Below are 13142 nucleotides of genomic sequence, written 5' to 3' on the forward strand. Positions count from 1 at the left end.
AAAGGGTCTAAGATTTCTTGTTTAGGTGAATCCGCCACTATATGGGACTTTAATTGGTTAGTCCAAAACTCAAAATTTCTGGCTACACACGTTGTGGCTATAGCGGGCTTTAAATTATTCATGATCGACTGCCACAATCTTTTAAGTAGGAGATCCATGCATTTGCCCATAGGGTCTTTGAGAACCCCCATGTCTTCAAAAGACAGATCAGTGGACCTGGAAACTTGAGAGAAGGCCGCATCCAGTTTAGGGACCTTATTCCATACTGCAGAGGGATCTTCCTCAAAAGGAAAAAGCCTTTTATGGGCTTTTGAGAAAAATATTTTTTTTCTCTCTCGATCCTGCCATTCCTTTTTTATGGCATCAGAAATGTCTGACCCTTGGGTTCACTTAGACCTGCATACATGCGGTCATGTAAACTTAAATCCTTTCTTTCCTCACTTAGACCCAAAGTACCATAAATGGCGCTAAGTAACCCATCCACCTCTTCCAGGGATAATTTAAATCTTGAAGGGGACAATGCGGAGTCTTCTCCTGAGTCCTCTGAATCGTCACTAGAAGGTACGTGGGACTGTACTTCCCTGGTAACAGGCTCTTCAGCTAGAGACGTTAATGCTGGAATAGCCACAGACTCCTGGGAGGACTGTGAAGTGTAGGGGAAACGAATGAGTCACAAAAAGTTTTAATCGTGGCAAAAAGTTATTTTACAGAGGCAACCAACTCTTCCCGTACCAAGGCTGATTCCTCCTATACTAAAGAAGAAATGCATGTGCTGCATAGAGCTTTCTTCCAATTCTCGCCGACATTTCTTTTTTGGGTCAGAAGTCTTGGCCTGGGGAGAAGGACGAAAGCAGGGGAATCGTTAGTGAGACCCAGTCCCCGTGGATGCACCCCCCTTATAGGGAAGAAATGTGCCAATTCCAGTGCCCAGACAAAGGGGGAATTTAGAAAAAAGGAGACCAGAAAAGAAAAAAAAATACAGGTAAGGAAAAAGGCAGACTTGCACTGCTGCCTCCTACCTGAGCCTTGCTGGTGCCTGTGCCTGTCCCCACCGCTGTAACCTCTGCGTCCTCCATTACAGATGAACAGCACTTTACAGTGGCTCACACGCCGTTTCCAGACTCCTACAGCGCCTCTGCACCAGACCGGAAACGGAAATAGGTCCCAGCCTCTGTCCTGACTCTTTCCCCTGCGGTCGCGCTGACCTGGCGACCTGCTGTTGCATCCTGGACCACGCCAAAATGGCGGCGGCGCGACCGCCGTTGCTTTCCCAGGCCACCGATCGTTTTTTCGGCTCTCTCCGAGCACTGAGGGGGAAAAAAGGAGCCCGAATGCTACCGCTGCCGTTTGGGTAGCATGGGAGGACAGACGGTCTCAACGGAGGAAAAGTAAGAGGGAAAGCCATCTTCCAGGAACACCTGAGAAGATATTGACTCCCCTCACAGAAGATGTTCCCTCCAGGCTGGAGGAAACACAAAAACTTAGGTATGCTAGGGAGGTGCCTCCCTTTAAAGATCTGGAGGAAGAAGGTGTTTCCTGTGGTTGTGGGTGGAGTCACTATCTCTTAAGGTGCTGTCCTGAAAGATGCCTTGGGAAAAATGCCTTTGTCCGAAAATCTGAATTAAGGTCGAATCTGTCATTGAAGGCTTATGGTGTCTGTCGAATGTTCTAAAAAGATTCGACGGAGCAGCGAAATTGTACAACGCCGCAATCGTACATTTCTGGTCGAATGCTCTGCCCACAAGCTATAGTAGAATTTTAATGTTGTATGACCAGTAAAAATTATATTTATTATTATTACTAGTCAACCAACATTAGAATTCTTCTATAGCCTATGGGCGGAGCATTTGACCATAAATGTCCGCTCGTGGAGATCGTATGTTTTTAGCTGCTTCATCGAATCTTCATGTCTCTATAATGTAAAATCTTTTCTCTCTATGTAGAATAATCTTGGACTAAAAGAGTTAGGTTAGGCACATTCAACCGCAGGTTCCATAGACACAGATCGCTATTGTCACGTCATGTCGAATCTTCTATCTATATCGAACTGTTGTCGCAACGAAATGAAAAAGCATTTTTTATGTTGGATCTTTTGGATTCTGCACGTTTGCTATCATTTGTTAAAACGAACGCGAAAATCCTCGAAATTCTGACGAAAATGCATTCGGACGAAAACAAATGCACGTCTACAGTATGTGAAACCAGGTGCGTTTGTTAACCACTTCCCGACCGCCGCATGTATATGTACGTCCACAGAATGGCACGTACAGGCAAATGGGCGTACAGGTACGTCCTTGCCTTTGCGCGGGTCGGGGGTCCGATCGGGACCCCCCCACCGCTACATGCGGCGGTCGGATTCCCGCGGGGAGCGATCCGGGACGACGGCGCGGCTATTCGTTTATAGCCACTCCGTCGCGATCGCTCCCTGGAGCTGAAGAACGGGGAGAGCCGTATGTAAACACGGCTTCCCCGTGCTTCACTGTGGCGGCTGCATCGATCGAGTGATACGTTTTATAGGGAGACTCGATCAATGACGTCAGTCCTACAGCCACACCCCCCTACAGTTGTAAACACACACTAGGTGAACACTAACTCCTACAGCGCCCCCTGTGGTTAACTCCCAAACTGCAACTGTAATTTTCACAATAAACAATGAAATTTAAATGCATTTTTTGCTGTGAAAATGACAATGGTCCCAAAAATGTGTCAAAATTGTCCGAAGTGTCCGCCATAATGCCGCAGTCACGAAAAAAAACGATGATCGCCGCCATTAGTAGTAAAAAAAATAAAAAAAATAAAACCTATTTTGTAAACGCTATAAATTTTGCACAAACCAATCGATAAATGCTTATTGCGATTTTTTTTTACCAAAAATAGGTAGAAGAATACGTATCGGCCTAAACTGAGGAAAAACATTTTTTTATATATGTTTTTGGGGGATATTTATTACAGCAAAAAGTAAAAAATATTGCATTTTTTTAAAAATTGTCGCTCTATTTTTGTTTATAGCGCAAAAAATAAAAACCGCAGAGATGATCAAATACCACCAAAAGAAAGCTCTATTTGTGGGGAAAAAAGGACGCCAATTTTGTTTGGGAGCCACGTTGCACGACCGCGCAATTGTCTGTTAAAGCGACGCAGTGCCGAATTGTAAAAACGTCTTTGGGCATTTAGCAGCATATTGGTCCGGGGCTTAAGTGGTTAAAGCACACAGTTTGTCAGTAGCTGGCTTAAGAGTACACTCAATCCAGCTGCTGACACAGACTGTGTGCTTTGTGTTCCTCCATCTCAGCTCAGTATAAATGATCATTCATTCATTCATTCAGAAACCCCGATGAAGGGGGTATTTTGTTGACCCTCAAAATGTGTTGGATTTGTGACATTTTTGTTTTACTGCATCTTGGGAATACATCCATTTCTGGACTTTTATATTAACAGTATATGACAACCAGACAAAGGGCTGGGGATTACACTGCCAAATAGGAAAAAGTATTATTGTTATTTTTTTTTCATATAATTAAATGTGCAAGATATAAAAAAATTTTTTTTTTACTCATATGCAAATACAGATATCTCAAACACGCTCAAAAGTATATACATAAAAAACATTAGCACCGAAAATGCACTATAATATTATATATATGTATATATATATATATATATATATATATATATATATATATATATATATATATATATACACACACACACACACACACACACACACACACACACATACATAAATATACACACACACACTGTATTTATTGGCATATAACACTCACTTTTTTACCCTAAAAATAGAGGATAAACTGTGCGTTATATGCAGGGGGATGCGGAAAGTTTTTTTTATGAAACTTCCCTTTTAAAGTTAGGGTGCGTGTTATATGCCTGTGCATGTTATACGCCAATAAATACGGTATACACACACACACACACACACACACACACACACACCTTAATATACATAACTTTATTAATAAATGAATTACTGAAAACAAAATGTGAATTTGTAAATGTAAAATGTCAACAGCCCAACTTGAAAATCGAATGCATTAAATTGATTATATATATATATATATATATATATATATATATATATATATATATATATATAAAATTTATTTATCATCAAGAGACTGGGAAATGCACTTGAGGAAAACGACAAAGTCTCCCAAAAGTGTGGAGGAATCCCTGCTTCTACAGCTTTCTCCAGAACAGATGTCCCCTTTAGGGCACTCCCCGCCACCTCTTGTTCCAGAGCTAATGACAAATAAAACATTTCTTTCACTTTCTGTCACTGTGACAACTGAAATAATGATCAGTTATTAACCTTTACTATGGAAATACAAGCTATATCAATGTTAAATAAAACAAAATATATTACCTTTATTCCAACTAGTGAAAGCAGTAAATTTTGAAATCCTTTTCCATCATCATGCATGAGGTTACTAGAACATTTTTCTAGTGGCTTGCTAACCAATTCCTGAACCTAAAATAGGTATGTACAAAGCAGAAGCAAAACAAGCATAGCATGGGAAAAAAACAAAAGCCATTAAGTAAAAAACACATTTTTTTTTTAAATTATTACACTACAAGCAAACATTACACGGTTTATGTTAATGACCAGCACAAACAACATTTACCTGGACTTTAAAAAACAGTAGCTATCACTATAGATAATTACACAAGAGAAATGTCAATGTTTTTAATATTATGCCTTAAAAGTAAGGCCATTTAACCCATTTAGTCCTAGAACTCCCAAACATCTTTGGTTTAGACATGTGTTTGCATCTAACTGTAATGTGGGGCAATTAGTTGCGCGACCCATGCAGGTGAGTTAATGGCAAGCGGATGCCTGATGTTGCGTGCATCCCCATGCCGGCAGTCCCACAGATGTGTATTGGGACATGTTGCTGTACAGACACAACCGCTGTTTCCCAATGTGACATTTGTGCAGGGAAGGACATCCAGGGACTCGCACACACACATTGGGACACAGCGGCTGTGTCCGTGTAGCCATGTGTCTCGATAGACATTTATGGGACTGCCAGCACAGGGATGCACGCAACACCTACACATCCCTGTACCCGTAAAACACAGTCTGAATGGGGCACACAGTTAATTGTCCCACATGAACAGGGTCATATAGTACTTTCCAGCCATCCAATTTATAGATAATGGGTATGAACTAAAACTGGAATGTCAGAATCAGTTGTGCATGGCAACCAACCAGCTTCTATCTTTCATTTTCAAAACTCCAAGCCAAACTCTGGGCACGTGTGAATGAGGCCCAAGTTTCAGTGTTTTTTTATTTTGGTTTAGGGCTGAACTCGCACGATTTCACTCCCGCTGGGAGTCTTGATTTCGGCCATGATTACAAAGACATCTATGCAGGTTTCTGCACAGATGTCAATGTAAATTGCGGTCTGAAATCGCAAAAAGTAGTACAGAAACTACTTTGAGCCCTGGTTCACACTGATGCTACTTTGAAATCGTGCTACTTTACTTGAAGTAGCGCGATTTCAAAGTAGCAAGGTCAGCGCGATTTCAGGTCCTACTTGATAGACATTTGTGTGGCTTCATACACAGATGTCTATAGAAATCGCACCTGAAATCGGCAAAAGTAGTGCAGGAACTACTTTTGCAAATCGGTGCGGCGCCGCAAAATCGGTGTCGCACCGATTGGAACAGTGCCATTGCCGCCAATAGGCTGCGACTTGTCATGCGATTTTATCTCTCAAATCGCATGACAAATCGCTCCAATGTGAACCTAGGCTAAATGGGTGCAGTGCCGCACATGCGGCGTTGCACCGATTAGGACAGTGTCATTGTCGCTGATTTGACACGTCAAATCACATGTCAAAACACAGCAGTGTGAACCAGAGCTTAAAGCGGGAGTTCACCCATAAATGTTTTTTTACCCTTAGATGGATGCTCATTTAGTCTAGGGGAATCGGCTAGTTGTTTTAAAATCCGAGCAGTACTTACCGTTGTAGAGGGCGATCTTCTCTGCCGCTTCCGAGTATGGGTCTTCGGGACTGCGCGTTCCTTCTTGATTGACAGTCTTCCGACAGGCTTCCAAAAGGTCGCATCCATCGCGTCACGAGTAGCCGAAAGAAGCCGAACGTCGGTGCGGCTCTATACTGCGCTTGCGCACCGACGTTCGGCTACTTTCGGAAAATCGTGACGCGATGGATGTGACCGTCGGAAGCCTTTCGGAAGCCTGTCAATCACGAAGGAACGCCCAGTCCCACAGCCCATACCCGGAAGCGGCGGAGAAGATCGCTCTCTAAAAAGGTAAGTACTGCTTCGATTTTAAAACAACTAGCCGATTCCCCTAGACTAAATGAGCATCCATCTAAGGGTAAAAATAGCAACTTACCGGTGAACCTACACTTTAAAGACTTGATGTCAGATCTTCGATAGTTATTCCATTGTCATGTTGTACCTTCTATGTTGCATTTTGTATAGGATCTCAATTCTGTGTAAAACCTTAATAAATCTTTCTTCTTTTATATAAAAAAAAAAAAAAACCCACACTGCCGTATGTATAGACAACCCATTTTTTTGCATTTTTTTTGTTGCCATCTGTATGGATTTCTCATCACTGGCTTGGCGACAATGATAATAATCTAGACAACAGAAAGGGAATAGACTGGACTTGTACTCTACTATCCCTAGATAAGTAACTGAAGCTCTAAATATGTGGAAGGTGGTGTAAAAGATAAGCTTTACAGTGCTGACTCGTGTTTTAAAATCATTAGGATTACCATTTGTTTATCTTTGTCCTGTATAATAAGGATGCTTTCCCCAGCACTGTCAATTCCAGCTCGGCCTGCCCTGCCAATCATCTGTTTATATTGTGCCCGCTTCAGGAAATCTTTAGCAACATATGGTGCCCGTAAAATAACCCTGCAGAAGGAAAAGCAAAGCTAGGACATTATTACTGTAAACACACACACACACACACACACACACACACACATATACACACACACACACACACACTCACTCATCAGCCACTTTATTGGGTACACCTTGCTAATGGCCCCCTTTTGCCTACAGAACTGCCTTAAAGTGGATGTAAACCCACTCTCATCCTTTCTATACTGCCGCCATAGTGCTGATCTATAAGGATATACATGCCTCCTGTATGTATCCTTACCTGTCAAATGTTTCCCTTCTGTCTGTTATAAGAACTGAAAAAGAAAAAGAAAAGATTCTGTGGGTGGATCTGTTGTCTGGAGCTCGGTGGGTGGAGTCGTGATGTCAGTAGACTCCCCGCCCACCTCTACATTTCTCTTACACTGAATTCTGCTATGGTCACTAACATCCAGTCAAAATCCAGAAAAGTAACCACATAACTTCAGAAAAGGAGTGGGGGTGGGAATTGAAAAATAATGCCTGTCTCCAGGCTAGTGCATGAGATATGTAAATAACCTGTCACTCACAGCAAGGGGGCGGAACGGACTAAGGTTTTTCTCTGCAAGTCCATTTTATTTCAATGAACAATAAAAGAGGATTGCTCAGAGCTGGATTATCTCTGCGTGGCAAGACTGGGCACAGATGATAGGAAATCTTATACTCTACATTGTGACATCAAAAAAATAAATACAATTTTTCGGGTTTACATCCACTTCTTTGTGGCATCGATTCGAAAAGGTGTTAAAAACATTCCCAAGAGATTTTGGTCCATATTGACATGATAGCATTACGCAGTTGCTACAGATTTGTTGGCTGCACGTCCATGATGCGATTCTCCCATTCCAGCACATCCAAAAGGTGCTTTATTTAATTGAGATCTGATGACTATGGAGGCCATTGGAGTACAGCGACTCATGGTCATGTTTAAGAAACCAGTTTGAGATAATTTGAGCTTTGTGACATGGTGCATTATCCTGCTGGAAGTAGCCATCAGAAAGTGTATGTGACTTTATATAGTCATAAAAGGGATGGACATGGTCAGCAACAATACTGAGGTAGGCCATGGCATTTAAACAATGCTCAATTGGTACTAAGGGGCCCAAAGTGTGACAAGAAAATATCCCCCACACCATTACACCACCACCAGCCTGAACCATTGATACAAGGCAAGATGGATCCATGCTTTCATGTTGTTTATGTCAAATTCTGACCCTACTATCTGAATGAGGGGTCACAGCAATAAGCTGGACCGGCATGGGCTGGCTCAAAGGGGGAGACGGTTTTGTTCCCTCCCCTTCTTTGTCTTTGCCTCTTTTAGGTCTCGACTGCCGTGGTTTTCCCGGGGCAGGATCAGCCAGGGATTGGTCCATACAGCGGAGCAGCTGATTGGCGGATTCGCGCGGCTAGTAGCCCGCGCTGACGGAAGGTTATTTATAGGTCCGGGTGAGGTGACCGCTCAGACCGTCTTCCGACGCGCAGCGACGACCACCCGCCCCCACCTCTCTTTTTTGCTCAAGTCATGATATCATCCGAAGTGGGGAGGAGTAGTCATCCAGCTTTGGCTGGATGGACAGCAATTAATTTATAATAGTTTAGCCAAGATGGCTTATTTATTTATTTGAAATTGTAACCCCCCCCCATCCTGGTGGCCAATTTTAATTCCAAAATTTAATAAAGGTGTTGTATTTTATTGGTGTGTTTGTCTTTATTATGCTATATACCTTTGTGCTAGCCCATGTTGCAGCTGGAAATTGAGACTGATCAGACCAGGCAATGTTTTTCCAATATTCTATTGTCCAATTTCGGTGAGCCTGTGTGAATTGTAGCTTCCATTTTTCTGTTCTTAGCTGACAGGAGTGACTCCCAGTGTGGTCTTCTGCTGCTGTACCTTGGTTGTAACGAGTGGTTATTTAAGTTACTGTTGCCCATCAACTCAAACCAGTGTGCCCATTCTCCTCTGACATCAACAAGGCATTTTCCTCCACATAACTGCCACTCAGTGGATATTTTCTATATTTCCGACCATTCTCTGTAAACCTTTAGAGAAGGTTGTGCATAAAAATCCCAGTAGATCGGCAGTTTTAAAAACAATACTCAGAACAGCCCGTCTGGCACCAACAACCATGCCAAGTTCAAAATCACCCTAAATCCCCTTTCTGATGCTCGGTTTGAACTTCAGCAAGTTGTCTTCGCCACATCTAGATGCCTAAATGCATAGAGTTGCTGTCATATGATTGGCTAATTAGCAATATGTGTTACCAAGCAATTGAACAGGTGTACTTAATAAAGTGGCTGGTGAGTGTATATATAAGCTACAGAAAAAACAACCATCATCATTCTCACAGTTTACTTGAGATATTAATGTACAACATGGCAGGTTCAGGATTTCAGCAGCACAAGTGTCACTTCTTTACAACTATTTCCAGAAGAAAAGCAAAGGTGAACCAAGAAATCAACATTAGAATGGCTCTTAGAATGAAATTGAACCAATAAGGGCTTAGTAATGAAGCAATGCAAAAGGGGCAATGGCTAGGTAAGTAACAGTAACCCACAGCATCCAGAGGCGTCATTATTTGTGAAAGAAGAATGCCGTTTGGTTGCTGTAGGCCAGGGGTCTCCAAACTTTTCAAACAAAGGGCCACTTTATTGTCCTTCAGACTTTAGGAGGGCCGGATTGGGGCCAGTAAGGGAAGAAAATGTCATGGGCCCAGCATCAGTGAGAACAACTATGGCCTCAGGGTTGGTGGTCAATAGGAAGAGGAGTATTCCCCCTATTAGTAGGAGGAATAGTATCCCATCATTGGTATCAGTGGATAATATAGTGCTCCATTGTTGGTGTCAATGGCAGGAATAGTGCCTCATGTCAGTGGGAGGAATTGTGCCCCAAGGGCCGGATAAAGGCTAGCAAAGGGCCACATCTGGCCCCCGGGCCGCAGTTTGGAGACCCCTGCTGTAGGCACAACGAAAATGTGTTTTACACATTGTGCTGTATTAAACAAGGATGATAAAAAGCACTATTAGCCCTGTCATGGGAAAAGTATATGGGGGGCTTACCACAGCTCACCTCTATGAAAAAGTAAGTTCCCCCCAACTGCCATGATGATGTTTTGGCTCATCTCCCCTTTATTATATATTTGATTTTACAGCATGCTTGTTCTGGATGGGTATTACAAAATTATTAATGTAAGACACAGGCAGGCAACCAGTATTTTCAGAGGGCCACAAACGCCAATGATGAACAGCTTGTTTGGCCCTTTTCATTATTCCACTTCCACCTTAGAGTTTTTTGTTTCACTATCGTGAGTATAATTTTATGCAAAGAACATTTGTTCATGTTATTATTGTCCAGAAATTGATTGGCCACCGTCTCTGAAATGGAAAGAGACACTACAGAATGCATAATTTACCCAATCCTACTTTTTACGTTACTTAACAGAAATAAATATCAAAATCTTGCATATATGCCGAAACTATGTTCAAGGTAAAGAGGAGGACCACCGAGATGGTACCAGCGGGTTGATGTTTATTGAGACATTCGTCAGAATTAATAAATTGTTTAATAAACTGACCTTCTAGCTGGCAGATTGACTCCTGCTGCCAGAGTGGAAGTGCATGCAAGGAGACAGAGGACTCCAGCTGAATAGGCTTCTTCCACCAACTTCCTCTCATCACTGGTCAGTCCACTGTGATGGTAGGCAATGCCAAAGGGGACTGTTTTCTTCAGCACAGAGCACAATGTTCCATTGCCTGTGTTCCTCAGGTTTTCAAGCAGGATTTTCTTCTCAGGTGTTCTGTAATCTAAGTACGTTCTTAAGCATACAAAAGTGAATGTGCCATTTTTAGTATCATTTTATGACATGCTGAGTAAAATATATTGGAAAAACAAAAAAAATCACGCTATCCCTTAACCAAGTGAGAACTTAAATCAAAAAAGTCACCAAATTAAGAATGTCAAAAGGAACAAAATCAGTGATATATAGATATGTAACCAATGACTTATGATATCACATCAAATGTGTCACCATTAAATAAATAAATGATAAAAAACATCAGATGCCATTTACAATTCACATGCCAAACAATAGACATGTGCCAGTGATAATGTGTTACTAAATAAAAATTAACATCAAATTCAGTATATATAAATACTATGTTGAAAGATAAGCAAAAATATAGTCTATGAGTGCTATATCAATGAATGCTGTACACCCGTGCTCTGTGTCAAGATCCAAAATCTGATGGAAAACGTGTCCAAACAAAAGTGATGAATCCTCCACCAGTGAGTAATAATGGCTCCTTACCGACTTGCCTTGATCAAGTTGGGTACTTATGCTGGTGATTTGCAACTTTCGCTGGATGAGATCCACTGTTTTAAAGATGGAGTTTGCCTGAGCCGCATAGTGGGAGTGAGACCATTAATTACACACATTAATTACACACGCTTAACGATCCCCTGTCATAAGGGATCAGGGCAAGTCGGTAAGGAGCCATTATTACTCACTGGTGGAGGATTCATCACTTTTGTTTGGACACGTTTTCCATCAGATTTTGGATCTTGACACAGAGCACAGGTGTACAGCATTCATTGATATAGCACTCATGGACTATATTTTTGCTTATCTTTCAACATAGTATTTATATATACTGAATTTGATGTTAATTTTTATTTAGTAACACATAATCACTGGCACATGTCTATTGTTTGGCATGTGAATTGTAAATGGCAACTGATGTTTTTTTTTATCATTTATTTATTTAACCACTTGCTTACTGGGCACGTATGCCCCCTTCCTGCCCAGGCGAAATTTTAGCTTCCGGCACTGCGTCACTTTAACTGACAATTGCGCGATCGTGCGACGTGGATCCCAAACAAAATTGACGTCCTTTTTTTGCCCACAAATAGAGCTTTCTTTTGGTGGTATTTAATCACCTCTGCGGTTTTTATTTTTTGTGCTCAAACTTTACTCCGATCGGTGGTGGAATCTCTTCATCTCTATTCTCTTCAACCTACATCTGTGAAATAGATTTTTTTCTATTTTTGGACAATCGATTCAGGAGTCATCTAGTGTGTGGGGTTAATCACCCTGAGTTTTCACTTTATGTTTGAGTTTGGACTGAATTCAATACATTTTTTAATTTTATTATATGGCATACATGTCTTCCACGATATGTTAGCACATGGGTTGGTTTGTTTTTTACATAAGTTATTTTTGTGATATTTTAGCGCAATCTTATTTTGGTATTTCTGTTTGTTTTCATATGTCTATCACATGTGGTTAAAAGGTTGCAGCTTTAGTTATCAGTTTAACACTGTTTTGTTCATTTATTTATTTATTTTGATTCATTTTTAGCACTTCATATCCCATAGCGCGATATTGTCCATTGTATTTATTTTGAGCCCAGCGAGAGAAGACTTGCCAAATTTTTGCATAAATATTTCTAGCTTGGTTTCCTACTTAGCAAAAGCGTATCAATCACCTTTTTCGAACATCCCCTACTCCTGAGGATCTTCCTCTCAAACACCAGCCCATCAGGGAAAGGAACGCCGGGTCAGGATGTAAAACTGGTCCCTGGCAGAGGAGATCGCGTCTGGACGGGAGATGCAATGGAGGAGCAATCAACCACCTCTTCAGGGTGGGGAACCATACCCGCCTTGGCCACCAGGGTGCAATTAGAATGAGGCACCCGTCTGACTGAGAAATCTTCTGTAACACCCGGGGAAGAGCACCAGGGGAGGAAACGCCTATTCCAGGCCGAATTCCCAGCTCTGGGCTAAGGCATCTACCCCCTGGGAGCCCTGCTCCCTGGTGAGAGAGAAGAACTTCTGAACGTTTTTGTTCTTTCTGCAAGCAAACAAATCTATTTCTGGTTTGCCAAAGTGTTGGCTTACCAGAGAGAAAACTTTGTTGTTCAGCTCCCACTCTCCCTGATGAATGGGCTGCCTGCTGAGGAAGTCTGCCTGAGCATTGAGGGACCCTCTTATATGGACTGCGGAGACTTAGGGGGATTATGTTCTCTGCTTCCCCCATGATTTCCTGGGTCAGCTTCATTAGCTTGTGGGACCTTGTTCCCCCCTGGTGGTTTAGGTAGGACACAGCCACTGCATTGTCCAAGAAGATCTGCACTTCCCGCCCCCCTTACCTGGTCCTTGAAAGAGTCTAACGCTTTTCAGACCGCCATGAACAGCCCTGAAATTGGAGGAATCCCTGCTCTGC

General features: G+C 42.0%; 1 protein-coding gene across 2 annotated transcripts in view; it reads right to left on the bottom strand.

Annotated features, from left to right (window-relative positions):
* Window positions 1-13142, bottom strand: part of HELQ (helicase, POLQ like) — a 67073-nt gene that overhangs the window by 24080 nt on the left and 29851 nt on the right. For both annotated transcript variants that reach the window (XM_040326418.1, XM_040326428.1), the window contains 3 exons: window positions 10497-10736; window positions 6774-6915; window positions 4388-4492 (listed from right to left, as the gene is read on the bottom strand). In XM_040326418.1, the coding sequence (XP_040182352.1) occupies window positions 4388-4492; window positions 6774-6915; window positions 10497-10736 (487 nt within the window). The remainder of the gene's footprint in view (window positions 1-4387; window positions 4493-6773; window positions 6916-10496; window positions 10737-13142) is intronic.

Source organism: Rana temporaria, chromosome 1 (genome assembly GCF_905171775.1).
Source record: "Rana temporaria chromosome 1, aRanTem1.1, whole genome shotgun sequence".
NCBI classification, from domain to species: domain Eukaryota; kingdom Metazoa; phylum Chordata; class Amphibia; order Anura; family Ranidae; genus Rana; species Rana temporaria.